General features: G+C 40.4%; 1 protein-coding gene and 1 long non-coding RNA gene across 6 annotated transcripts in view; one reads left to right on the forward strand and one right to left on the reverse strand.

Moving 5' to 3' along the window:
- Positions 1–27788, forward strand: part of fam13b (family with sequence similarity 13 member B) — a 75300-nt gene that overhangs the window by 46696 nt on the left and 816 nt on the right. For 2 of the 5 annotated variants that reach the window (XM_085176450.1, XM_085176440.1), the window contains exons 8-23: positions 10138–10182; positions 13271–13366; positions 13721–13868; positions 17081–17178; positions 17914–17965; positions 19190–19310; positions 19763–19834; positions 20413–20686; positions 21832–21973; positions 22237–22318; positions 22951–23142; positions 23766–23980; positions 26075–26158; positions 26258–26353; positions 26448–26818; positions 27346–27447. In XM_085176450.1, coding sequence (XP_085032576.1) covers positions 10138–10182; positions 13271–13366; positions 13721–13868; positions 17081–17178; positions 17914–17965; positions 19190–19310; positions 19763–19834; positions 20413–20686; positions 21832–21973; positions 22237–22318; positions 22951–23142; positions 23766–23980; positions 26075–26158; positions 26258–26353; positions 26448–26818; positions 27346–27447 — 2190 coding nt within the window. The remainder of the gene's footprint in view (positions 1–10137; positions 10183–13270; positions 13367–13720; positions 13869–17080; positions 17179–17913; positions 17966–19189; positions 19311–19762; positions 19835–20412; positions 20687–21831; positions 21974–22236; positions 22319–22950; positions 23143–23765; positions 23981–26074; positions 26159–26257; positions 26354–26447; positions 26819–27345; positions 27448–27788) is intronic. The other 3 variants (XM_085176458.1, XM_085176473.1, XM_085176466.1) reach the window with 3 other exon arrangements.
- The window catches only part of LOC146524008 (uncharacterized), a 192248-nt gene that overhangs the window by 21899 nt on the left and 142561 nt on the right, over positions 1–27788 (reverse strand). The gene's annotated exons all lie outside the window — the stretch shown is intronic.

The raw sequence follows: 27788 nt of genomic DNA on the forward strand, positions 1-27788 counted from the left end.
CGATATGATATTATTGCAATTTTTTAAAAAATATTTTGCGATATTCAGAATCTGTACATAAAGGTAAACGTTATCAATATTCATTTTATCTAATATCAAAGTCTCACACTCAGTCTTTCTCTCATTTCAGTTTTATTGTTGACAAACTGAACGGTTTGTATTACAGTCTAGTCCAACTTAACTGAACAACCATCTGGTACAATTATAGCTATTCTGAACTATGCAGTTTATGAAAACTATGCAGCCCCTTCAGCAACTGAAGAATTTGAAAGTAAATTAAAACAAAATATAATTTTACTTTAAATAAAAGTTTTAAACTTAATTAAAATAAAACATGCCTTAAATTAAAATAAGTAAACTGTCATGTTTATTGCTGCCAAAAACAAGTTAAACACATTTGGACAGTGAAGGAATGTCAGGATTCTTGCTCAGAAAAAGGATCAACATGCTCTGAAGTCAGAGCACAAAAACCTTTTTTTGTAACAAAATATCGATTTCTGCTGTCCCTGTATCCATACATTATTAGCAAACAAAATATCACCATACTACACAGTATCGATTTTTTCCCCCACCCCTAAAAATCACGCATGAGATTATTTTGTGTGACTGTGGAAATGATTCGTATATCTCACTGGGACACCATACCAGGTTGGAGAGTCTTGTTCTGTCCATTTGTGCCAACAATTTTCATGTGCACGCACACATATATGTCTGACCTCGTCCCTTCTGGGTCACCTACACTGGCTTTGACCAAATTGTCAACGGTCACAACAATTTGGATATTAATAATCATGAAACTGATCTGTGTTGGTCTGGCATAGTTTTGGGCAATGTGCAAAGGAACTGTTTATATGTTTGGGAAACCTGCAGTGAGCTGAGACTGAAGAAGTCACTTGGATGAGTGATGAAATGTTTCTCCTGAAAACCCGTCGTTCAGATGAACACAATCAGCTTTTGGGGATTTCCTTACCTGGATGATTGAGCATGCATCGAGACAAACAGTCGCTTTTTTACCTGTGTGAATTGGGTCTTGAAAGCTTGGTTGTGTATTCTGTATCGTTTTATGCCATATTGCACTGGTCCAAAATGATCTCCAGACTGACCGCTGGAGTCCTTATCGGGTGTAATTCATAACCACTGTTTTGGATTAACAGGCACAAATTGTACCACAGTCCCCTTACAATTCTTCCCTCGAGTTTGCACGGTGTAAAAGGGCCTTTAAACTCTCTGCACATGAGGAACAGAAAGGAGACAGAAACCATGGTTAGTTTTATATCCTCATCCAGAGCTGAAAGCTTGTGATAGCACGATCTATCACAAATGCTGAAAGAATCCCATCATGTATAAAAAGGAGAGAAAATGTCCCAATTCAAACCACCCTGTCTTGTTTTTCAAAAGCGAAAAAAATAATTGCCGGATTTTTGTGTTCAAATCCAACACATAATTAGCTCTGCTTTCCAGGGCTTTGCTGCTTCCTGGTACAAATTGATAAGGTAAACCTGTTCTGGGCTGTCTCTGCTCTGCAGTCTGCTTCCAGAAATGTTATAAATAACAATCCTTCAGTAAGTATTGACATGTGTTGATGCTGTTCTCCGTTAGGTTTTCCTTACTTGCACCCTGCCCATGCTTAACGTAACCACGACTCGAATATGTTGGCTATAAGATCTCTGCGTGACCTGAACATGGACTGTATATAGGTCAGTACAGGGGTGTCAGCTTTTTGTTTTTGGCGTTTCAACCTACTTAATGGATAGGTCATGTTTGCTTTATTTTCAAAAGCTGACACCAAAAGAAAAGGTAGATATGCACACAGACCAAGCTGTTTTTAGATTCTTTTCTTTCTTTTTTTTAGCATTTTTAAATTGTGATGTATGTTTCTATAGCAAAAGGAGTTTCATGCACACAGTAAGTGATGGATCAGTACATAATCAAAACATTTAAAAGGATACAAGGAACTAGTCAACACTGTCATATAGAGGTGGGAATCACCATACATCCCACGATACGATATTATCACAATACTTAACGCACGATACGATATTATTGCAATTTTTTAAAATATTTTGCGATATTCAGATTCTGTACATAAAGGTAAACTTTATCAATATTCATTTTATCTAATATCAAAGTCTCACACTCAGTCTTTCTCTCATTTCAGTTTTATTGTTGACAAACTGAACGGTTTGTATTACAGTCTAGTCCAACTTAACTGAATCAACCATCTGGTACAATTATAGCTATTCTGAACTATGCAGTTTATGAAAACTATGCAGCCCCTTCAGCAACTGAAGAATTTGAAAGTAAATTAAAACAAAATATAATTTTACATTAAATAAAAAAGTTTTAAACTTAATTAAAATAAAACATGTCTTAAATTAAAATAAGTAAACTGTCATGTTTATTGCTGCCAAAAAAAAAGTTAAACACATTTGGACAGTGAAGGAATGTCAGGATTCTTGCTCAGAAAAAGGATCAACATGCTCTGAAGTCAGAGCACAAAAACCTTTTTTGTAACAAAGTATCGATTTCTGCTGTCCCTGTATCGATACATTATTAGCAAACAAAATATCACCATACTACACAGTATCCATTTTTTCCCCCACCCCTACTGTCATAGTGTGTTTTCTTCAGCATGAGAGGATTATTTTAACAAAGAGGTCTGGAACATGCAGGGGGCTGGATCAGCGGGTCAAGGCAGTGGGAAAGTAATAGGACACATAAAAACATCTACAACACAATCAAATAGAGCTAAACAAAACTGTCATTGCAGTTAATTTAATGACAGAAAGCTGTTGCACAGCTGTTGTCAACTCCAGTCTCCATGCATCTATTTCACTGTGACACTCATGGAGCAGAGATTAGAGTGAGCTGGAAACGATAACACAAACCTTCAGCTTGAAACACCTAAAGGAGAAAACACACAGCCACAGCAGCACTGCGACATGGCATATGATGTGCATCAAGTGACACAAATAAGGGCCAAGTGTGACTCTGACCATGTTAAACAACCTGTCTGTGAGGGACAACAAAATCCACCATTTAAACGTTGTTTTCTTAGTTGTAGAGCCAGTCTGCAGAGCCACACCTTACCCAGTTTATAAATGTAGGTGAAGGGTTATTGCAGTAGTGTGAAATGCCGCGCACATCATTGTGCGACTAGTCACAGCAGGGTTTCTAATTATACATAGAAAACATTTGAAGCTGCTGTTTTGACACATGCCATTCAGCAGCAGTGTGTTTCTGGCTTTAATTATATGTTTCTATATCACCGCATTAAGTTGATGGGACTGGTTTGTTATGGCTTGGTGAATTGTTGTCAGTACAACCCAGTGAACCCATTAATAATGTTCAAACAGGTCTCCTGGTCCTTTCGCCCTTTATTTCTAGACTGTGGCCTTGGCACTAGCTTCGGGCACAGTGTGTAAAGTGATACACCAGCTGACCCAGATTGTACCACTCATTGACACGTGCTATCAGTGCTCATCCACAGTTCGGGGACAGCTGTTGTATCTTTCCAAAGAGTGCTCACGTTTCTAAATCACAATAGATAAAACAGTTATTCTGTTTGGCTCTGAAGCCTCTTTGTCAACACGCTGCCCCTGTTGTGTCTGCGTGTTATAAATAGAAGATAAAGTTTTAGTTTAGGCATCACCAAAGTCAGCGGTAATACCAGGCAGGCTGAAAGTCAAAGTAGTGTTAATGATTCATAACATTTACACATTCTCCTCGTCTGTTTCTTCCCTTGAGAAATTCCTGGAACGTTGTGTGTAGACAGGTGTATCCCACATGGAAATAACAGAATCTAAAGTTGGATCCTTTAGGAAGTTTGGAACTAGCAGGATTTGTGAGCGGATTTGCACATTTCTTATCTATGATGGTCATGAAAAAGGACATTTCACATATATATTCAGTAGTTGACCACTTGCAGAAGTTGCATTTATTCAGTCTTGAAAAAAATAGTATTTTAAATATTTAAATATTTTTGTAGTCTGTCAATAATCTCTTCAAATTGACGGCGGTTAGAGTTATATATAATAATACCCAGTCGTCAAGTTTAAAGTGAAGTTTTTAAAGAATTTATCCAAACTGTAATCATTGAAGTTGTGCTAACTAATCGAAGGATCAGTTGAATCATAAGCACAGAACACAAAGTGTCAATACAGATCTAATATGTTGAAACTGTTAAAGTTTCTTCCTTTTAAAAAATCATACAGAAAACAAGAATTTGGATCAAACTTCTCCTAGTTGTTGTATGTGAGGGTTACATTTTGATTGGGCAACTGTAAAATCATCAACTTTTAACTTTCACTGTTCTTTATGGAAACTTCCAGAAGCTTCACCTTACAGTTTGTCCAGAACAGAAGAACAGAGGCACACTGTCTGATATAAACATTGTGTTCAGAGTCACACTGAAGCTCCCAAATGGAAAATGCTTATTTTTTAAGTGTAGTTACTTTTGTAGGTTCGTTTTGCTTAAACTGACAAAATTAGCATTTGGTTTTCTTTTTTGTAAAATATGTAGCTAGTCTTGTATTTAGTGTTTAGTATTGCCTTTTACCCAGCAGCTAATCCGAAATGTAACGTGGTTTCATAATTCAAATGTTTGCTCAGGATGATTCGTGATTTTTGTCTTTCTGCTGAGGTCATGCTTAGTGAGCACTGTGCCTCTAAATCTCAGCTATGATGGTTTTAGTTTATTGTTTTCCTTCTTCGCTCTTACTACGAGACTCTAAAGCTCTCTAAAACTTCAATATACATCTTTTAAAAAAGCTTAATAACTTAATATATACAACCATGGTAATTATAGATAACAAAAATATTAATAAAATAAGGAAAAAACACATTTTAGTTAACTGAACTAAAAAATAGACTAAAAGAAAGAAAACTAAAACCGATAAAGCCATCCAGGAAAATTCTTAGATTTTTGACTTTGTCAGTTTAGTTTGGCTGATCGGCGAGTAGATTTTTTTCTTTATTACTTCTCTTTTGAGGGAACCCACAGAAGTTTCTTTAGGATTTCTGATCGAGGCGGTTCCCGTTCAGTTTTACTTGCTTTGTCTGTGTCATGATTATCAGGGATATTTGTAGTCGATGAATCAGCACACCGATAGGAGACTTCACCTTTAGTCCATTTGTTTCATACTTGTTCTCCCTTTTGTTCCTTTTTAACTCTTCCTTCTTTGACTGGTATAAATATTTTGGCCTCTTTCTTCCTTCACACCCTTTTTCTTTCTTACACTGTTTCTGTGCCTTTTTCGTCTATATTTTCTAAATGTTTTAATTCTCTTTTGGAAAAAGCTCATACAGGGTGTTTTAAAAGACTCAGGCATCTGTTAGTTTGTGTGCATCTTGTCTGTGCATGCGTGCCATTACACAGCCCACTGGGCTGACGGTAAACTGCTGAGTTCATAGTCGGCACTGAGTGGACAAAAGAAATCAACCCTCTTCCCAGTTTCTGCCGTAAGATTGGCCCACATAGCTTTCCCTCCCTCTTCCCTCTTTACAATTGGCTCCCAAATTCAGCCCCTCCCATCCCATTGGTCCTCCTGGGGTTGTTGCCTGGTTACATCAGAAGCTCATATATTTGAGCAGAGCTCTGGATATTTACTGCAGCACTTTTGGAGACAGAGTGCAGAGTGAGGCAACCTCACACACACACACACACACACACACTTGTTCATAAATTCAAGACACACACCGTTTTAGAGGACGCTACAGCATGCACCCTGCTGACACCGTGGCTCTGTTGCTAGACCTGCTTGTACTGACGCTGACACCTCAAAGTGCTCAATTGGGATAACCTCTGAATACAAGGTTGATCTACAGACCTGCCAGGTACTCGAAGAAGGAAGGAAAAACTGAGAGTTCAGGAAGAACAAGCTTAACAGCTGGATACTGCTGCTACAGGAGATGTGTCAATTGGTTAACAGGCAAAAAGAAGAGAAACACAGAGATCGTGCAGAGTTTGGCTAAAAGTCAAGCTCGCATCTCACACTGGACTTCAATAACCTACAGGTTGGCTTGCTGAGTACAGTGGAAAGACGAGAAAGAAGATACTCAACAGAGAAACTGACAGAAACTGAACCGCCTACAGGCTTGATCCAGTGGCATAAAAACCCCAAAGCTAAACAAAAAGAGTAGATCACAGTGAGAGGAAACCCAGCTGGGAAAATGAGAATGGCCTGTGACATTCTGCTGCAGAGGTAAACATCAGGGGTTATGTAACTCCTGTAGTCTGACTGGAATGAAAGATTTCATGGATGGATGAAGGAGAAAGCAAATATGGGGTTGGATGACTGATGAAGTTAATAAAGAGGAGAGGTGGGGAAAGTGGATCATTGTGGATTGTTTGAGGGAAAATGACTGTAAGAAGCAGCTGGAGCTTTGATTTAGGTATGAATTGGTGGAAATGTTAGGAATTTAAAACATCATTGTACATGGAAACATGGAGGGGAAGGAAGATAGTTTGTGCTTGTTGCTCAGTCTTTATTTACCAGAGAGAAGAAAGAGGAGTCGTCCAGAGGAAGAGAGGAGAAAGGGGTTCTATGTATATACTTGACAGCAGATTTTTTTTAAGTTATGAAATCTGAATATAAATAACACAAGAGTGCATGAAGACATGTGTCAGCACTTTTTGCACCATAGAAGGAAAGAAAAGGCAAGTTAGTAGGGAGTAATTAGGCGTGTGGAAGTTTATCGACAGAAATTTCGCTAACTGATTAAAGTAAAACAAGTCCTGATGTGCCGAATGCCAAACCCCTGTTTCCTTCTGCTCAGATGTAAGGATTTTGATGCTGTTCAGCGAATGATTAGCAATTAGAAGATGTGACCTTGAGCTTTTTCTTTTTAATGCTGTTACCTCACATTTTACAAGCAAATTCATTTAGCAAGAAAATAATCATTGATTCATTTTTGGCTTTTTCTGACATGGAAAAGAATGTGAATTAAAGCATCAATATGTAAAAAATATAATGCATAGTTAGATGTAAAATAATCAAAACAGTGAGGGTATCTGTAATTGTGCAAGCTCTTAACAATGTTGCATCAGTTCCTCGTGACTCTGCAAGAGAAATGATGAATTAATGGTGGAATGAGGAGGATTTGTTGGGCCAACTTAACCAAAATCAAATCAGTATTCTCTGATGGCCAAACTGCTGCGGGACAATTAGGAGAAAATGAATGAATCTGAGCAAAGCAAATGATGGAAGCAAACAAATGAGCATCATGGAGGCAGTGAAACAAACAGACGTTACATCTTTGACCTGGTCTGTGTTTAGGTTGTGATCTGTTTGAATACAAACATCTGTGACGGGTTTTTGGCGCTTCCACGAAGGACTATAAATGCTTACAGTTTCAGACGCAGCCAGGAGAGCTGTTTATGAGATGTAAGATGATGCTTACAAGGAAAGGCTTATGCAGGCAAGGTGTATTTATGTCCGAAGTGGGTAACGAGCTAAAGCAGTGAGCTATGTTTTGTTGAACATGCTGGTTTATATATATATATATATATATATATATATATATATATATATATATGTGTGTGTGTGTGTGTGTGTGTGTGTGTGTGTGTGTGTGTGTGTGTGTGTGTGTGTGTGTGTGTGTGTGTGTGTGTGCGGGGGCTGCTGCAGTCACTATTACCTCCCAGCCAGAGCAGAGCCGAGTCAGGTTTGCTGACAACAGCACATCTTTAAAATCATATCTCACCTCTAACTTACCCTACGCGCACACACACTCGTATATTCTTGCCTTTGCATCAGAAGAACCATTGAAAATAATACAAGTTGGTAGTTGATTAGTTATTTTATTCTTTAGTGTCATCACTGATAATACAAAGTCCCTCTGCTCTACTTTGCAGTAACCCACAATCTTTTAGCTGTTTAGTCACCAGTCAGCTGACTTGATGGCGCTGATACACAGCACAGTGGTTCACCTCTGCAGTTCATGCTCTTATCTGTGCGAAACTGATACTGGTGTCCTACATTTGTGATGCACACAGGGTACTGTAATGTTTTAGATTTCAGATAATTGCACAAACTCAAATACTGCACATTTCAACCACATTCCTCAATGATTTTATCTCCTAATACCCGAAGGTCACGCCCCGTGCTGCAAGTGTAAAATGTGTGATTGCGAGATAATATTAAATCTTACAAGTTTTTCTCCATTACTGAAAGCAAATAAGAGATTTTTTTTAAACAGCTTTGTTGAATAATGATTGAATTAGCTCAGCAGCAAATGGAAGGATAGCTTTCAACACAGATGGAAATAACAGTCGTGTTTAGACCATGGCAGTGCTGACTGAGATAATCCTTTGGTGCTAAATCAGCAGTAAATATGTTATGAATGTGTAAATATTGCTCTTCACAAATGGAAACCCAGGTAATACAACTGGTAATACAATTTATATTAATTTATTGATATTGATTTATATCAAGTTAAGAGCTGAGTTGTGATGATTACTATATCCAAGACGACAAAGTTGACACAAGAGTGCCAATTGTGGTGGTGTGTAAGTTGGACTGTGTCCACTGACCCAGGGAGGATCCAGGGAGGAGGCAGCAGATTAACTTGATGTGATCTGAGTGATTCTGGCAAGCATCCCTTTGACTCTGACGTGCTCGTCTCTGTGCCTTTAAGACGTAGATAATAATGCAGTTAGTAAAATAAAAATAAAAAAAATCAATCTGTTTGAACTACAAACAGATTGATTTACATAATACAAATACAAAGTTTAGTGGTCGTCATATATGTAGAGACTAAATGAAAGTTGAACTATTTATACTTTGGTCACTAACAAAGGGTTTAGAGTATTAATGCCAACAAATAGCCGTAAAAGGTGCGGTTCCTTAAAATGTTATTAAGGGCTTATCTGTGTCTGCCGTTGAGGCTTTAGGAGCTGCTCTAATCCAACTACTTGAAGCAAAGCTGTGTGTGTGTGTGTGTGTTCTGGTTGACTCATTGTTAGGTCTCTGCAATACGAGCGCCGTCCTTTTTCTCTGTCCTGCCTTCACACTCACTCATGATCAAGGCTACGTTCTCAGGAAGGGAACGTCGGATGTTTGCTGCCTTCATAGTCAGTAAGATGGAAAAAAGAAGCAAAGCAGAAGAGAAAGGAGAGCTCAAGAAATGCAGTAATGAAACTAAAAAGGCTTTTTGGGGTTGAGTGAGCATGAAGGAAAAGAAACAATAGAGTGATAAACAGAAGCAGATTTGATTTAAAACATAGCTAATGGAAGACGAACACCGCAGAGAAAGAAAAGAGGGAAAGTAGCAAGAAGGAGAAGAATAAAGAGAGGGCATTATCCTATCTGCCATTAATAATTCAGTCATTATCGATCAACCTGAGCACTTCTTGTAGCGTTAAAAGTGTGTGTGTGTGTGTGTGTGTGTGTGTGTGTGTGTGTGTGTGAGAGACAGACCCAGCACACATACACACATGAAAGGCTTGCATAACGTCAGCTGTTGTTTTTCTAATGAGTTGAGTTTGCCCCCTTGACTGACACACACACACAGCAGAAGGTCGTTCGCATTAAGTCCAAGAGCACCGACACGTCTTAGGTAGGTGTGTGTGTGTGGGTGGGTGGGAGTGTTATATAAATCCTAGCGTGCCTGTCAGTGGGTGTGTTTGTGAATCAAGTGATGGGACACATCACAACCAACTTCTTGTTTCATGCCGTGTACACAAACACATGCACACACACACACACACACTTCCCTGCTTATGGAAGAACAAGTATGACGTTACATACACAGCCGTCTATCTGATCAGCAGGGTCAAGCAGAGCTCTGTAGCCTAAATAACAATCTGCCCACTCAGAGTGGCGCCACTGACTAAAACTGTGCGCGTGATACATTTGCTGAAATTGTCGTTTCAGGGCATCTCAGACATCACTGTGCTAATTTTTACATGTTTTTCATCGATTTCACCTCTACTACCTCAGTGCTCCCTGCTGTCTCACTAATGCACGTATAGAATACACAGACATGCTCATTGTTAACAGCATTGCTAACATTCTTCTTCCCTGTTTTGACTCTTGCGGCTCGACACCCACCTCCTCCAAGGTCGGTGCGGGACAGGAGTCGAGGAGTGCGTGATGTTCTAACCTTGTTGTGCTTTTCCTCTCTCTGGCTCTACAGCTCCCACCTCTCCCCTATATCCATCCTGCCTGCTGACTCTGCTGAGTAAGTCTCCACATATTCACACACTCACGATGGCATACTTAGACATAAACTCACACTCACATACGCATTACATCACAACAACTTATCATAAACATCATAAGCTGTAATAAAATATGTACTCAATAATTCTTAATATTATATCCCACAAAGGCATTTCATGTTAGGATATAATATTAATGAAACTGCAAATAATCAATAAGAGAAAGACAGAGCCATATTATATGTGAAGCGTGATGAGGCAGTCAAATAGCATTTTCTCAAGAGGCGAATAAAATAATAGAAATCGAGGTTGATGTGCAGCCGCTGCTGAGACAAGTAGGTTTTAAAACTGTACAAGGTTTAGAGGAAGAGACGAGCAGGAAGGAGGCGAGCCGGCCTTGTTTTGATTAGGAAGCTAAAGTAAAGCGTTTTGCATGGCGTGGCACTTTGACGGTCTCAAGGACACGAACTGCAATCACATGACTGTCAGGCCTTCTCTTCGACGCTGCTCAGCATGGACGCAGAATACAATTATTTCTCTTTGTGCAGCGCTTTAATGTGGGTTTACTTATTTTAAGACTTAAACAATGAGGAATTAAACATAAAAGCTGGAATTTACTACCAGCAGTCAAAGGAGTTTAAATGGTCACATGTTCAGCTGCCCACCCATTTGACAGGAAATAGTAAAGATGGTTTTAAAAAAAGAAGAAACACATGATGATGGAGATGGGGAGACAGTTTTTCGCTGTGCAGATTTTAAAAAAGCAGTTTAATCTATTTTTATAAGTTTATAAGTTTCCCTTAAATTTAAAAAGAGGGACCCTGCAGGTCCCACTGAGTTTAGGTAGAAATTTGGACGCTGTGTGAGTGTAAGTGGTTCTTTCTGTGTGGATGTAAGTAGGATAGAGTGCAAGTGCATCATCTTTTACTGCTTATGTGTTTATTTCTGGAAGTGGCTGTTTGTGTGTGATGTGCAGTGTAGTTATTATTGCAGAGCTTCCTGGAGGTGGAGGCGAAGTTTGAGTGTATGCGTTCATATATTGACACCTACATTTCATTTATCTCAGCTCAGTAGCTTTATGAGTTTCTGCCTTAAATGGACATAGCAGAAAATCCCCTACAGCTATTTTTCCAGCATCAAGTACTCGATGTGTTCAATTCATGCGTATCTACAGTACCTGGGACAACTTGGTGTCACTGTCTGCACATTTACTTGGAGGATCAGCTTAAGTAGCAGAAGTTATATGATAGAAATATAAAAAAATAGAGGAAAAGTTGGAATAACACGTGATGAAAGCAGATGAAGTGAGTGAACAGTTGGTATGGGGGAGTTGGGTCTTTTCCCATTCAACTTAGGCTCTGCTGCCGTCTAAGCTGGAACAGTGACAAAACTCACAGACTGCATGAAGCCAGAGTAAACGAGGGAGGAATACATTTTGATCAAACAAACATGGTCCAGTAATTGAAGCCAGATAGATGGAATCTCAGTAGAGCCGGTGGATCAGGCGTTGCATGTCGGTGCAGAAAAGGTCAGCGTGTGACTGCTGATGTTACCTTTTATAGGCTCTAACATCCCCTCTTTTCTTCTCCCTGACTCCATATTAATCCTTTTAGACCAGGGCCGCACCATTGGCTTAATAAGGACTTGTTAAATAGCTCAGAAGGGGAAAGAAAGCACTGAGTGAAAATGATGTGAATGAAAATCTCTTAAACTTCAATAAATGTCTAATTACTAGGGATGGGGGAAAATATCGATACTGTGTAGTATGGTGATATTTTGTTTGCTAATAATGTATCGATACAGGGACAGCAGAAATCGATATTTTGTTACAAAAAAGGTTTTTGTGCTCTGACTTCAGAGCATGTTGATCCTTTTTCTGAGCAAGAATCCTGACATTCCTTCACTGTCCAAATGTGTTTAACTTTTTTATGGCAGCAATAAACATGACAGTTTACTTATTTTAATTTAAGACATGTTTTATTTTAATTAAGTTTAAAACTTTTTTATTTAATGTAAAATTATATTTTGTTTTAATTTACTTTCAAATTCTTCAGTTGCTGAAGGAGCTGCATAGTTTTCATAAACTGCATAGTTCAGAATAGCTATAATTGTACCAGATGGTTGCTTCAGTTAAGTTGGACTAGACTGTAATACAAACCGTTCAGTTTGTCAACAATCAAACTGAAATGAGAGAAAGACTGAGTGTGAGACTTTGATATTAGATAAAATGAATATTGATAAAGTTTACCTTTATGTACAGAATCTGAATATCGCAAAATATTTAAAAAAAATTGCAATAATATCGTATCGTGGGATGTATGGTGATTCCCACCTCTACTAATTACTATATATTTTCTTGTTTTTCAACAAAGATGAACTATAAATGCCATTTATCTGTTAATTGATCAGCAGAGGTTCCAGACATCTTAATTAAATCTGGAAAAACAGCCCTCTAACCTCGTCAGTATAACTGAACTAAGGATGTTGATGGCAACAGTTTTAGGCGTTATGTGAGCGTTTTTAAAGCATGTATACTAATCACTTAAAAAAAAAAAAAACATGTTTAACTGAAGGATTAAAAAGATAGTAATGGTAGTGCTGTAGTGTTGGGTCGTTGTTACAATCTGCAAATCAGTTTTTATCTTTTTAGGTTTTTGATACATCGTGTCCTACTGCAGTTCAGAAATAAATACATACACAAGCCTAAGTAGTGCGCATGATTCTGGCAGGTGGACGACAGATGGAACATATCGGTCTCCAGCTTTGACTATTTGCAACATGGCTGAAGTATTTTCGTTTTGGTTATCAAAACGGTTCTTGACGTCACAGACTTTTTCTCACTGGCTCTTTCCAGCATCTTGGGTGTTTGGATTATTGCTGTGGCTCGTTGTATGTGGATACTTCAGGTGGATAATGTTGTTTTCAGGTTATCTATTTTTGTTTTTCTGTGGAGTTGTTGCACTGAATAAACAGGAAACAAACATGGTCACTGGATCTCATGCAAATTAGTTATGTAAACCTTTGAAACTCGGCTTATCCTCTTTGAAGGTAGTCTGAACTGTTTGGACAGTGGTTAGTGTTAACTTGTATTTCTGCTTTGTTTCCCAGTATTATTCAGCGGACCATCAGGGCTGCAGTGGAGCAGCACTTCTTTGATCTGAAAAACTCCATCGACCAAGACCTCGGCAGCTACGACAGCCAAGGGTGAGAGTGCAACACAGGCAGACCCGAAACCACAAAGTTTCTATGCACGCATGAATTAAATGTCTGTTGCACTTTGTAGTTGCACCTGTTGGTACAAACATGATTGCTCAGTGTTTTAAAGTGGCATCAGATGACTCTAAAGAAGCATTTCCAAGATAGCAAATCTGATGCACAAAGGCACAAAGCCAGCCAGATGGTTCGCGTTACAGATAAACACGTTTAAAGCAGTTGTACTGTAGGTTACTTTAGCATTACGCTACTTTGCATAGCATTCCCCTGGATACAAGTTATGAATTTATATTTAAATAAGGGTACTTTCATTGCTTTATTAATCTTTGCATTGTGATGTGTTAGGGAGAGTCCCAGCGAGCCTGTAGACCAGGGCTGTGATGGAGACGAGGAGCAGCAAATTGACCCTGAAGACAGTGCCTGCGACACAGAAGGGGGTGCCCCACTCACACAGCCTGAGCAGCACATCCAACAAAATCAGCGAGAAGCGCAGGTCAGTGGGGGGACGTCATGACGCGATAACCAGAAAGGGAATCTTTGTTTTAGCTGCTCACGCTGCCTGTTACTGTAACATTGGCAGAACAGCAGCTCCCCTGTGTTCAAACAAAAAGTGACATCAGATGATAAGACGCAAAAGGAAATCGTAGCAAGCTGCTGTGTGGGCTCGGAGCATGCTTCCCATAGCTAACCTCCTTCCCATCTCAGTGTGTCGCTTCATTCCAAGGCAAAATGTGTTTGATAATATCAGCACAGGCCCGTCTTTGTTCTGCTCTGATTGCTACAATAGCTGCAAATTTACTGGGAAAGCGAGAAACATGAGGGTTGTTTAACAAACACGCAGACACATTTAGTCATAACTAAATGTTAATAAGGTCATTTTGTACTTGGAAAAAGTGCCGAGTAGCTTCTTTCTCAAGGTTTGGCGAACGCATCATATGCCAGGATGCTAAATTAAAAAACAAGGAGCTACTTTCAAGGGCTTTGGAAATTCTTGACCTTGCTTTCTTTACATTTTGGTAAGAATAGATAAGAACTGATAAAATTATTATCCAGATGATGATGCTTTGAGATGCATTATCTGTTTAACACATTCTGAAGGGTAGTAATGTTTCTCTTTATTTTCAATATTTAGTTTTAGGCAGACATACACGGCACATATTCTTTGTGTTCCTGTGCACATCACATACATTTTTATTGAAGCTCATTGGAAATCAAAACCCTGTTACCAGTGCCCCCCATTCAGCCTTACTGGCTTTTATCCCAAGAACCATGTTAGCTTCCAGATGGAGGGGTGAGGAGGAGACAACATGGTAGGCAGGGAGATGAGACCCACGGCTGGAGGAGAAGCTGTCACAGAAACAATAATCTTGATCCAAGTCCTTAAATACATCAGCCAAGAGCCAAAGAATGACAGCTGCTCCACTGTACTACATCATCACAGACATGCATGTATTTACACTGGTTTTATGTTTAAAAAGTTGTATAGTTGTTGCTATTAACAATCAGTTCAATATGTGTATGTCCAAATAATATACACACTGTGAAATGTCTTCTCATTTATGATGAGGACTTTTGTGTTCTTACAGAGTTGTCTGTATAGGTTATTCAGGTGATGCTAGTCTGAGGGACTTGAGGGGGGAAACAGAAGGCGTGCGGACGTCTTTAAGCTTGTGAAGACATTTAATTCTCATCCAAAACTCCCAAACTCTCTTTGAGCGATGCCAATGTTCACATTCTGGACTGAAAAGACAGATGGCTTGAAAGAGGAGTAAATGAAAAACATCTATGAACAGAAATGCTTTCTCTTCCTTTTCCTGTAGCGCCTACTCAGCTTGACTTGACTCTACTTGGTTTCAGTCATTTTCCATTACAATCGATTACCAACTTATGTGTATGAGGTTGTTATAGCAACGTCCTGTGACATCTTCTGTATCTGACACAAAAATACATGTCACTCTCATGACTCATCGAGGGATGCCACTGACTAGCCAATCGGTGGCGTGCGGTCTGTTAATGTCACATTTTCGGATCGCCTCAGACTGCTCGGAAGCCCAGCTGAGTAGGTACTAAAGAAGTGGTGCCCGTTATTACCAGCTAGTGGAAAACCCTAAAAAACGCGTTTAGCTGAGTCAAAAGCCAACCTGCCTACAACAGAGTTTTGAGAACCCTTCCCAGGTTTTTCAAATCTCACTCACAGCTTACCTCAGATGTGAGTCAGTAGGTCACATGATAGGGTGGGGCAAGGTTTCACAGTAGTTTCACCGTTAACTTCCCTGATGGTATTAAGCCACACATTTTTTCCCACCTTGGCTCGTGATATGATGTGATTAAAGCGCATGATTAACCCTTTAAAACCGGTCGGGGCAGGCACGCTCTGTTTTGCGCAACTACTTTTAAATCCTTGTAGCTCTGCAACCACGTGAGCTAGCGCAATAATTTTTTTTGCATATGAAACCGGAGGAGTTGTACTTACATCTTATACCATCAGCTTGTCCTCGGTCACAGTTTCCTTCCACATATAGCTTTGCAAAAACTGCATAAAAAGCACTTGCAGCAACAAAAACATAATATTCCAGAAACACGCTTTGCCGATCCGATCAGCTGTTTGTAACACTTCCTACGTCCATCAGCGCGAACGATCACATGTCCGCCATGACCTGCCCGAAACGGGAAGTGACGTCATTTTCTCGGAAATGTAGTTTTTTACCATCGGGGCCTCATGAGCCTATACTGGTGTTTTTAAAAGTTATCTTTGACTTTATGACTTTCTGTGTGGTTTCTGGGATGCTTAGGACTCATATTGCACTGCTGGAAATAGTTTATTTTGATGCATATGCTGCTTTTTTGCAAATTTGCACTATAATATTTATTTTTGTTTTTCCTGCAGTATATAAAAATTGGTGTATTTCAAAAATAAAACTATGAAGACACTCAAAATAAATTTCCTGTGGTGGGAAACTATTTTGTGCAACTTTTTTGTATTTACAGTTTTGAGGGATAAGCCTCTTAAATTTCTCTAACTAGAAATATATGTTAAAAAAACAAAAACAATTTAAATTTTTTTGTAGTTTATTGCACTTTCTTGCAAATTATGTAATTACTATGCACTTAATGCATATATATTATTAAACTTTGGGCTATAATGGTTGTATTGATGTATATCAACTTGAAATGCTCCCAAAAATGGCTCCACAGCATGTAAACATATAATATAAGCTCTGGCAGACTTGGTTCTATGGTAGGTCTTAAAGGGTTAATACTTGGTCAACGACTCTCCAAACCACGTCCAAAGAGAACAACCCGCATGTTAAATACGTGGGACTCTCCACCTTTTGTTTTCAGGACTGAAAAGCCTCACAAACCTCAAGAAGTCCAGGAACTTTTTCAAGATTTACAGAGTTGTTGAAGATGAGCAGAGGCATTTTTAACCTCTAATTTTGGCATTAAGGAGCCTTAAATTATTAACTATTTAAGGTGAAAGAGCTTTATTTAATGCATTTATGATTATCTCACTGTACTCTGGGTATTTTGTGAACATTTGATCTGTTGGAGTGCTACATCTCTGTGCTGAGTGAAGCATTTACTTATTTCTGTTAGGCTCCAGTGTGTAGCTCAGTTTGTGTTCTTGCCCATTCCTGTCTCTTGCTCTGCTTCTTCCTGTTTAAGTTAAACAAAACATCTTGCTGTCTTGTCTTTTTCCTCCAGAATTCACTGGACTCTGTCCCCACCCTGGAGGAGAGCTCAGGAATGGACCTGGATGCAGAGTCTGTCACCGATGCAAAGAACAACTTAAACACTGCCAGGTGAGCTGTTTACTTCACAAACACCAGCTGCCTGGATTTACCCTCAGAGTTTAGTGTCGATACAAAGCAAACGAGAGGCAGCGGCGTTGCTGTGCTGATCAGACACTTGCCTTCTGCAAATTGCTTTGACACGCCGTTTCAACCAGAGCTCACATTTTATGCTGCATCTAAAACGCATCTTTATCTCAGTCTCTCTCACTCCCAACACTTATTCACTTATGCTTCCTTCTTGTGTACCTTTACATGTCATATGATGATATTACACCCCCAGCTTGTTGTTAACAGCTGTAGTGAGTACACCACCATCAATGTGGCATGCAGTGTTAAAACTGACAAATGCTGTTTCACACCTATTTATTTAAAACAGGCAAAATACTGACTACACAAAGCACTGATTTTGGTTACAGCTTTGTGAGTTTTTTTCCTCGTCGAATGTTTCGTGCAGCGGAAAGATTTCTTTGTTGTGTGACTGTGGTGTGACTCTTCGTCAGCTGTTATCCAGGCAAGGTTTCAGGAAGACTAAATATGGTGACAGCGATATGATTGGACAGCTTTTATAAAAGTACACTTATCCAGATGAGTCTGTACAGGGGTACCATATTAGTACTTCTTGTTATTGGACCAAAGAGTACTGAAAACGTACATCCCCTGGTGGAGTGTTAATGTGTTTATCTCCTTTATGGTTTCATTTTGAGTGTTTATCTAATTTTATTTAATTCTAATCTTCATTTTCAGGCAGGACAATCAGCCTCTTGTGACGATGGAGCACACTGTCACCATAAGCTGTGTAAGTGACAGGATGTGGAAATGTACACCGTTCATAGACTGTATATAAACAATGGCTATAGCCATGGTTAGTAGGGGTGCAACGATACACAAAATTCACGGTTCGGTTCGATACTTTGGTGTCAAGGTTCGATATTTTTTCAATACAAGAAAAATGTTCATGCCTTTTTAAGTTTTCATTTATTAAAATTATAAATATATATTTTAACTCAAAAGTACAGTTTTTAAATTTAATGTTGCTGAAAAAACAAAGTAATAAAAAAATAAATCTGATGGAGAAATCCCTCATCTTTGGAAAAGAGAGTTTATTACAGAGAAATGGCTCTTTCCAAAATAAAAGCTATACTATACGCTTCTTCTGGGCTATATTCTCAGCAGCATATTAAACATATCAGGTCCCCATAAGGAGAATCATGTGCTAACGGCTGTCTAAATGACTCGGGTAAAGTTTGTAGCATGTGTGCTTGTTGTTTTTGTCTGCTTCCACTTGTCTTTGCACTAGGATGATGTTGGCGTAAATGTGCAGTCATATTCGTTGTGTTCCCACTAGTGCCGCGCTTACCTTCAGGGTCATACGTCACACGAAGACCAAAATAGTTCCAAAGGCCAGATCTGAATGAGGGTGGGGGAGGTTCAATTTGCCATGTTGCAACGAGAGCTTAGCTTCTGTCTCGCTAGCTTGCCCTGCACTCAGTGAATCTGCGTTCGACTACTCTGCCTAGGCTGCACTGTCGAGCGCAGATCCACTGAGCGCTCAACACAGACAGCATCGTCAGAGGAAAAGTTGATGAAATAAATTAAAAAATGTTGTATTGTTCGATATATATGCGTACCGAACCGAAAGCACTGTATCGAACGGTTCAATATCGATACGAGAATCGTTGCACCCCTAATGGTTATGTCATCCACTGGCTTGGACCTTCACAGTAAAGCTTTTAAGTATCTGTTAAGGCCTTAATTACACGGGCCTACAGAGCAGTCAGTGACCCCATGGAAACCAGCAGATGCTGAGGGGAAAATGTTTATTCCCTGATTTGTTGGCAAGCGGTTGCTGGAAGTTGCTAGGTGAAATTGGTTACAAAGGTGCTGGTCTGAAAAACACCTCAGGCCAACATTCCTTCAAACACTTCAAACACAAACACAAACCACCAATTTACCTTCAGTTATTTGCTCCATTTTCCTTATTTCTTTTATCTCTTATTGATTTTTTTTTTTACTCCTCCAGGACTCCAGTTCATGTTGCTGTGATCACAACGCCAACACCAGCGAGCCCAACAGGAACCACCTGTCACCATGCCAACCAGACTCCTCCCACCTCCAGCTTTTTCCCAACAACCAATGGGAAGGTGAGTTCCATCATATCCTGGGAATTCCAGCTTGCTCAGTGCAGCATAAATATTCACAAAATTAAAGTTGGAGAAATTATGCAGAGGGAAAAAAAAAACTTTAAATTAATTTATTTTATCTAATAAAAGTGACATAATGGGAAAAGTTAATTTCATTTAGATTGTTGTATGAATTACTCTTACTTAAATATAAAGATTATGGAATGTTTTTACTCTAAGCTTAAATATGTTGCTGAGATCTGAATTCAAACCTGCTCAGTTTGATAAATTCTCTCATATAAGTGATGAAAAACTGACGTTGGTGACATTTGTTTGCAAGTAAACACAACACACATTGGATGAATGCTGGCGAGTGAAGTTACGAATGACCTCACTGCTCCTCTTCTGTGCTATCTCTCTCCCTGTCCCTCTTCCTCCTCGTCCTTCTACTTCTCCTCCGTCCATCCAAACAGCGTCACCCCCCTCCCATCTCCACCTCCCTCCCATCGACTTCTCATTGATGCATCTGCAAAAGGAAGGCCAAGGTAAGTCATTTCATAAGCGCCCATTCGCCAGTCTGCCCCTCCCTCCTTTCACCCGTCCTTGTTATTGTTTTTAATGGTGGTCACGGGTGACAACAATGAAAGAAACTATATTAAAATATAATTAAAATAGCCTCGGCTTTTCAAATGCGCACGTGGTGACGCTGATCGTGATAAATCCCTCCCTGTAACATTCTTCCCTCCATCAGATTTCATGAGATAGCAGGCGAACTTGTTTTTTCTTTCTTCACTCTTCCCTCTTATTTTTTTAATTTACACTTTGATTCTGCTGCTCTTATTGGTCACGACCCCTCCTACACTCTCTCTTCCTCCTCGATTCAACTTGGCAGCATAGCACTGACAGTAAATACTCCGGTAATCAGGCTTAGCGTTAGTCAGCAGGTGTGGAAGTAAAAAAATAAAGTTGTTGCTGTACATATCTGTCTATCATGATATGTATAACACCTCTCTCTCTCTCATGTACTTGCTAGAGAGGGATTGATCGTCTGGCTTCTCCCTTCCTTCTTGTCCTCTTTTTACTTGGCTTGATTCCTCTCTTTATTTCTTTCCGTCTTCTCCAGACCCCGTCCCAGCTTTTAAATCCTGGCAGGATGACAACGAGAGCGGAGAGGCACAGCTCTCCCCGCTGGCCGGTCGCATGGTTCCTCTCCCTCTGCTCCCCCTGGAGGAGGGTGGTGAAGAGGAACAGGGAGAGGGAGGGCAGGATGACTCCCCTTCCTCTTCCCGCTCCCACCCTCACCTGCTGGCACGACGCTTTCTTGATTTTGGTGTGCATGGTGCCCAGAGATTCCTCCAGCAGGATCTGGACGCCACTTCACCCACCAAAGTACATAGGTATGATCTGTAGCTTATTCACTGTAAGACTGGTTTTTTGGGAGGGTTTAATGGTTATAATGACACCCACAAATCGTGATCTTTGGTCTGAGACCTGAAGGATTTTTTTGGGTTGGTTTTTTTTTTGGTAGTTCTGTCATGCTGGGGGGGGGGGGGGGGGGGGTCGCTGTGGCTCAGGGGCTAGAGTGTGTGTGAAAGTGGCTTGTAGTAAAAAGCCCTTTAACCCTTTAAAGCCGGTGGGAGCGGGCACACTCTGTTTTGCTAACTATTTTTAAATCCCTGTAGCTCTGCAACCACGTAAGCTAGCGCAATAATTTTTTTTGCATATGAAACCGGAGGAGTTGTACTTACATCTTATGCCATCAGCTTGTCCTCGGTCACAGTTTCCTTCCACATATAGCTTTGCAAAAACTGCATAAAAAGCACTTGCAGCATAAAACATAATATTCCAGAAACACGCTTTATCGATCCGATCAGCTGTTCGTAACACTTCCTACGTTGAAATAGACGTCAGCGCGAACTTTTGCATGTCCCCCATGACCTGCCCGAAACCGGAAGTGACGTCATTTTCGGGGAAATGTAGTTTTTTGACTTTCCGTGTCGTTTCTGGGATGCTTAGGACTCATATTGCACTGCTGGAAATAGTTTATTTTGATGCATATGCTGCTTTTTTGCAAATTTGCACTATAATATTTATTTTCGTTTTTCCTGCAGTATATAAAAATTGGTGTATTTCAAAAATAAAACTACGAAGACACTCAAAATAAATTTCCTGTGGTGGGAAACTATTTTGTGCAACTTTGTTGTATTTACAGTTTTGAGGGATAAGCCTCTTAAATTTCTCTAACTAGAAATATATGTTAAAAAAGCAAAAACGATTTTCAATTTTTTTGTAGTTTATTGCACTTTTTTGCAATTTATGTAATTACTATGCACTTAATGCAGACATATTATTAAAATTTGGGCTATTATGGTTGTATTGATGTATATCAACTTGAAATGCTCCCAAAAATGGCTCCACAGCATGTAAAAATATAATATAAGCTCTGGCAGACTTGGTTCTATGGTAGGTCTTAAAGGGTTAAGGGCTGAGCTGAAGTCAAAAAGCGCCATCAAGTACCGGTCCATTTACTATTTATCCTCAGGCCCAGGCGAGCATCGTTTGGTTCCAAAGAGGCGATGAGAGGAGGAGATTCGGTGATGCACCAGCTCACCAAAAAGCTTCAGCATCTGAAGAAGAAAATCAAACAGTTTGAAGAGCAGTTTGAGAAGGAGAGAAACTACAAGGTAAAATCAGAACTTTAATGGTTTTTCAGGTAGTAATTTAAAAAAAGAAGAAGAAAAAAACTGCAGGAGCCAGTCAATCATTGCTTTCTTCAGGCTGTTGTAGCAAACAGTCATCTTCCTCTGCCTTCTCCCTTCTCTGCATCAGAAACAACAACACATTGTTTCATTGCTTACACTGTCACACATTCTGAAAATGTCATTTAGTATTTTTGTCTTAGCTGTTGTTGATGTTTTCTGTGAAATGCCAACTCTTCTCTCTGCAGCCTTCTCATGCAGACAAGGCAGCTAACCCCAAGGTCCTCAAATGGATGACTGACTTGACCAAGATCCGCAGGCAGATTAAAGGTACAACTACTTTTTGCTGTCGGCATGCATTCACGTGTGCTTGACGGGGTTGGAGTGTCTGTATGCCATCCTGTTCTCTGACATTTTGACCCCGCTTCCAACCTTTGACCTTTTGTGACAACATGGCATGTATGCTTGTCTGACCGACATACGCAGACATGCACGTGCTCAGGGTCAACGTGGCTCTCACATGCGTGGCTCCCACCCTACAGTGTGCTGGTGCGTCCTTGTGAACCCACATTCATTACCTGCAGGGTGAGTTCAGTCAGGTGAAGCAGCGGAAAACACATAAAGGAAGTATTTGAAAATATTTGGTCAGAAATCCCAGAAAGCTTTTGGTTTGGCTGCCAGTCAGCATGTCCAACATCAGATATTAAAATATAAAATGTATAGAAATTCATGTCTCTCCTCCCGTTGTTTCACCACACTGAACGAACCCTGCAGGACGCCCGTCCACCTCCTTCCTGCGAGGTGCCGGCTCTCCTTCATGGAGTAACGCAGCGGCCAAAACATTTGTCACTGTTTCAAATCAAAACTGAAATCAATAATGTGAGAATCCGCTCTTCACTTTCCTCCTTCCTCCTACTGCCCAACGACCCATTGATTGATTGATTGACTGATCGGCCAACCAGGACGCCAGCACCACCTTTTGCCCAGAAGCACGTTGAGGCACCAGGCTTTGATCCATTCACACAGATGCCACCATGCTCCCTCCTCCCCTTCCTCCTCCTCCTCCTCCTCTATCTGCTCACCTCCCCATCACATACTCACCCCCCCGCTCCACCCCTACTCAGGCCTACTCAGCTCTAGACCGTTTCACCTCAGTAAGTACAAACCCCTCAGTAAGTAGACATCTCAAACACTACTGACAGTCACAGCGAGGCGGCTTTGTGAGAGCATCTTGCTTCCTTGTTTCGGTGTCTGCTGAAACAGCTTGTTGGCATGGGATAATTAATGGAGAGATGGTGAGAAGTGTGAAGCATCGTGATGAAATTACATATTTATGGTTCTGATTTCAAAATACAAAACAAGCTCTCTTTTTTGCCAGACATTTTGGGTCTCTGACATGTTAAAAAATGTTGACGAACTGCAAAAAAAACATGTCTAACTGCTGGTATCAGTTCTACGGTGCTGAAGGTGCAGAAGTGTTTCACCTTTACAGCCATCAGGGGATTTTGAATTTAGTGATTTTACTGTCTGGCAGTGTTACAAAAAATAGTCTGGAAAAAGTTTGCTCTCTGTCTTTGGCTTTGTGTGTTGTGTGGTGGTGTGTTTGTGTTGTCACACTGTCTTCTTTCTCCTTATTTCTGATTGGTTAATTGTAATCGTGACGGATAAATTCCTGCATGCCTTAACTGACTTTGTTTTCTACGTCTCTCCCTTTCTCTCTATCCCTGCCCTTATTTCTTTCCTCTCTCCTCAACCTCATGTGTGCATCCTTCCCCAGATGCCAAACACCGCGCAGAGACCGAGCTCGGCCCTCAGACTCGGCCCCGCAGCAACACCTTGCCCAAGAGCTTTGGATCCACACTGGATCACAGTGCTCATGACGCAGCAGGGGAGCTCAAAGGCCCGCGGCCTACAAGGGAGGAAACACTGGAGCTGATCCAATGCAGAGTCAAAGAGAAGAGGGAGGAGGACGGCTGGCCTGATGATATCAAGGTAAGGACCAGATATTTTCCAGCAGAGCCACTGCACTTATTCAGGGCTCCTGCAACAGGACAAAAAGGATGTGGATCAGATATATAGTTGTCAAGATGGGGAAAAACAACAGAATATAACCTATAGAGTTTTTTGGGGTTTATGAAATCCTTCAGATCTGATAAAGCTAAACAAATCTGGGTGTTTAGAAAATACAATTCAGAGGTCTAGAGGACAGTTTTCTCTCACCCTCCCGGCTCCTTCACCTGAGCAGGACGTGAAAATCATGGAATATGTAGGATGTGAAGTAAACTTCAGAATGGCAGATACAAAGTTGGCATCCAGACACAGCCAGTAATATCACTAATAGCAACCGAACACCAATGAAAAGGTCTGGTGTAGGTTTACATACCTAGCAGAACTAAACATGTCCAGTTTTATTGACAAAAACGTTATTTTTACATTTCAATTCATGCTTTTAAGTTCTACAGGAAGAGAAGAAATCTTTTTGATGGACATGCACAAAATTTATATTGACTACAACTTACAAACTGCTAGTATATTGTTTGATTATAACTTTAAGGGTAATTTAAATAGTTTGATTGTGAACTTCTCCTGTCACTGTGAAACACCAGTTTAAATACTAGTTAGTTAAATGTATTACTTTTATTTTATTAACATACAATGGCAGTTACCTGCTGGTTCAGAGGTGTTGCAAGGCCATCAGCCGCTAACAGGGCTCTGCACTGCGACAGGAAGTTACAAGCAAGATGGAAAGTAAGCAGTGACTAAGCAAGATTCTGCAGCACTTTGATGCAGAAAATTAGCAAATGTATGAAAGCTGTTTGAGAAAAAAACTGACCCACAAGCGTGCGACAGGTCACCTCACCTCGGTGATGTGCAACCACATTGTGCTCGGGCATGTGGACGCTGGCCTGTGCTCTGATTGTGAGGCCCTACATTTCAGCAAAAAATTCTTATATGTTTTTAACTACACGTACATTATTTCTGTGTCTCTGTAGTAGAGCTGCCACGATTAGTCGACTAGTCACGATTATGTCGACTATCAAAATCGTCGACGACTGATTTAATAGTCGACGCGTCGTTTGAAGCTTTGTAAGATCACAAAAGACGCGGGAATAAGTAGTAGGATTTAAGAGTGTAATAACGGACTGAAACAGAAGATGGCAGCACTGCATGTACAAGGATGCCAGCTGCCGTTAAACCCCGAAGAAGAAGAAGCTGTGTCCCAGAATTCATAGCGCAGCCCAGCTCAGTTTCCAACAATGGCGGCAGCTAGTTAGTTTTAATATTACTGTTATTATTCTTTCTGGGTCACAAAATAAATGTTTAACATATTTTCAGGTGAGAATGTAGCTGTGTAAACCTCAAATATCTGCTCAGTTTATCAAGACACCACATATTTTCAAAAGCGCTCCGACGTTTTCGGAGACGTCTGTTAGCCACTAGCTCGATAGCTAGCCGGGGGCAAGGCTAACTAGAGCCGTGAGAACACCGGACTCCCGGCAAATCGTTTTCAAACCCACCGCCGTCTTTCGCTACTCAGGTTAAACATGATATATAAGTCACTTAGATAACTTAAAAATGTTATTGTTTGGCTTTTTTTAGTATTTTATTTGTTCCTGAGTAAATCGGTTTGGCTGAGATTAAAGTTATAGTTTTTACACAGCTGAATAAACGTCAAGCAGACAGCTGATTATCAGAAGTGTGAGATGCTGGAGAATATACTCCAGTGTCCTGTTATATTTTAGATAGCAAGGAGTTTATTAAACTTCACCAAAACAATCTGCAAATTTCATTAAAATTTAATAAACTATCATCTTGTCTTCATTTTAAAGTTAGCACATACCTTAAACACTTAAAGCTGTAAGCTAATGATAGTTGTATAAGAGCAGATGCTGCTGGTGCAATAAGCTGTAGCTTTATGTCCAATGGATGATGATCTGACTAGTCGACTATCAAAATAATTGTTTGTGGCAGCCCTATTCTGTATTTTAAACTACTCAGTCTTTTTTCCCCTTCCTCACATTTAATGACTAGTAATGTTAAAACCAGGAAAGACACTGAGTGTTAAATATTTGTGCATCTCTGTAGAAGATGACAAAAGAGCAGTTAACCTGTGAGAAGACTGTCCTGCAGAAGAATCTGCTGCACTACGAAGGGCTGCACGGTCGACCGGTACGTTCAAAAACCTAAATTCTGCAAAGATGTCTTTGCCTTAAAAAGCAAAAAAGAAACCTGTTCTAACCAAGTCTGTCGCTTCTCTTGTCCTTCTAGGTGACCCGAGAGGAGCGGCTGGTAGTGAAACCTCTGTACGACCGCTACAGGCTGGTCAAACAGATGCTCACCAGAGTCAGCATTACACCTGTTGCTGTAAGTTCACAATCTCCACCAGAGACACAAAGTTAGCAGCACTCATGCAGCAGACAACGGATCAACTGCAACAACCTTCCTTTCCCTCCTCCAGGTATCTCCATCTAGTAAGAGGCGGAGTAAAACCCTGCAGCCAATCATTGAGGGTGAAACTGCTCACTTTTGGGAGGAAATTAAAGAGGAAGAGGAGGAGGAGCAAGAGCAGAAAAGTGGAGGAGAAGAGGAGAGGGATGAGGAGGAAGAAGAAGAGGAGGAGGAGGAGGAAGAGGGAGAGAGCAGCGGTGGTGAGATGCAGAGCCCCGAGGTTATCATGGCCATCGACCCGATGACCTCGAGTGACGGGCCTGTGAGCAGCCAGAACCAGTCTGACCGACAGAGCGACTGTTCGATGAGAGAAAAGATGGAGGAGGGATCGGGGAGGCTGGCGCTCGACCTGCGTCTGTCCAGCTCGAACGCCTCATCCATGTGAGAACAAAACACACCTAATGCCACACCTAAAACACACCTAAAAACTGATGTGTTGCTATTTATCATTTTAGAAATACTGAATTTGGGTGATATTGTGAATTTGAATACATGTTTGTTGCAAATATGGAAAAGTGTAGCCTGCTGTGTTCATTCACTAAACCCTGGAGAGGAAATGTTCACATATTCTTCTGCTTTGCTGACTGTACAGATACAAGCAGGAAGTGTGACACAGTTTTCACACAGGTTTCAGCAGCTCAGGTGTAATCTGTTTAACGTGTCACAGGATAAATCCTGGCATTAACATACATAGACTCACACCTCTGATCAGCTCAGGTTCCTAAGTCCAACTGTGATGTGTTTAGTTCACTTCCTGCTCACACTGATCACCTTCTTTCTCTGAAGTTAAGTGATTATTAGTGTTAAAGAGAGCAAACGTTGCTGAGAATAAAGCTGTTCTGATGTCTCCGCACCACTGTAGCGTTACACGTGGTTACAGCATCCTCTTCTATCCCATCATCCTCCAGGCCAGAGCTGCTGGAACAGCTGTGGAAGGCCAGAGCAGAGAAGAAGAAACTGAGGAAGACCATCAGAGAGTTCGAAGAAGATTTCTATCAGCATAATGGAAGGTAGGTGGGACACGTGCGCCCACACATGCACGTTTATTTAAGGAATGAAGTCCAGCTACATCACATATGTTCAGTGATTTCAGCTTTGTCTTTTTAAACTCAGCAGAGAGTTTATTCAGTGAATCAGGACAACCTTTATGTAGGATGTATACGTTTGTGACGGACTCCCTTTTCTGTATCCATGCAGCACTTTTCTGGTCTCTCACAGCTATTGTGAAAAAATAAATAGCACACCTTCTGACAGGCAAGTCTTTGTGTTAGAGCTTTGTCTGTCTGGATAGATCAGCAAAAAAACAGTCTCAGCCTGTGTGTGGCAGGTAATTTGACCAAGCTGTGAAAAT

Source organism: Neolamprologus multifasciatus, chromosome 2 (assembly GCF_963576455.1).
Source record: "Neolamprologus multifasciatus chromosome 2, fNeoMul1.2, whole genome shotgun sequence".
NCBI lineage: Eukaryota > Metazoa > Chordata > Actinopteri > Cichliformes > Cichlidae > Neolamprologus > Neolamprologus multifasciatus.